Here is a 938-nt window from a genome sequence, read left to right on the forward strand (position 1 = left end):
CTTTCTTATCTCTTTCTTCTCTCTTTCTGTTCTTTTTGTACGACTGTCTGTGTACTTTCTTATGTTATTTGCAGTTCAGAGAGGTATCTTTTCACGAATATGTTTATGTTCTTTTTGTCTCTACCCGTCCAATTCATCTGCGGCCAGTGTTTTCATCGGGCGGCTCTTAAGGTACACACAACGCATACAAAGAGGGACTCCTGCAGGCTAGACAGACATGCATAGATAGACAGGCCTATGTAGACACGTAGACATAGACAGATAGCCAGACATAGATAGGCAGACTAAAGATAGATAGATAGATATAGATAGATAGATACATTGGAGATAGATAAATCGAGATGGGGGGATGATTAGGAGCTTAACAATCGATGAACTTAGGTGGTTCCCTTGTGTAGTTAAACTTCTATTATAGGCATATATCGCTATCTTTCTTCTTTATCTGTCTTTCTTATTCTCTCACCCCTTTCTCGTCACTCGCATCTCCCAGTGTGTCTCTACACACCCTCTCGCTTTCTTGACTCTTTTCTCTCTCTTATTCTCGCGACGTTTTCTTTTTGCTTGTGATGTGTTTCTTTCCTTCTCTTGGAGAGTGTCTGGGGGGGAGAACAAGACAAGTGTAGCAGAAGATACGTAATACTGTGAGGCGTTTCTGCTGTGGAAAGATGAGAAGAAAAAACACTCAAGCAGAGGGAGAGAGAAGGGGCTCTTGACTAAGACCGGGACTATGTGGGGGGATAGGCTGAGTATGGGTGTGCTTATAGTATGTATCTACGCATGTGTCTATGCTTGTATGTCTGCCTATAGCTTCATGTAGATTTGTGTATCTCTATAAAATATCTATATAACTGTAGATCCATCTGTGTGTTTCTCTCGATGGCTGTCCCTATATATATACGTGTATAGTCGTATGTATATCTGTGTATGTGTGGGTGGTC

General features: G+C 41.5%; 1 protein-coding gene across 1 annotated transcript in view; it reads left to right on the forward strand.

Annotated features, from left to right (window-relative positions):
* CSUI_000013 (copper-transporting atpase 1) overlaps positions 1-171 on the forward strand; it is a gene marked incomplete at both ends in the record, with an annotated part of 1135 nt that extends 964 nt beyond the window's left edge. Inside the window, one exon of the mRNA XM_068060248.1 lies at positions 75-171. Within this exon, the coding sequence (XP_067927772.1) occupies positions 75-171 (97 nt within the window). The remainder of the gene's footprint in view (positions 1-74) is intronic.
* Between the last annotated feature and the right edge of the window lie 767 nt (positions 172-938).

The sequence above is a fragment of the Cystoisospora suis genome (genome assembly GCF_002600585.1).
Source record: "Cystoisospora suis strain Wien I chromosome Unknown contig_13, whole genome shotgun sequence".
Classification (NCBI taxonomy): domain Eukaryota; phylum Apicomplexa; class Conoidasida; order Eucoccidiorida; family Sarcocystidae; genus Cystoisospora; species Cystoisospora suis.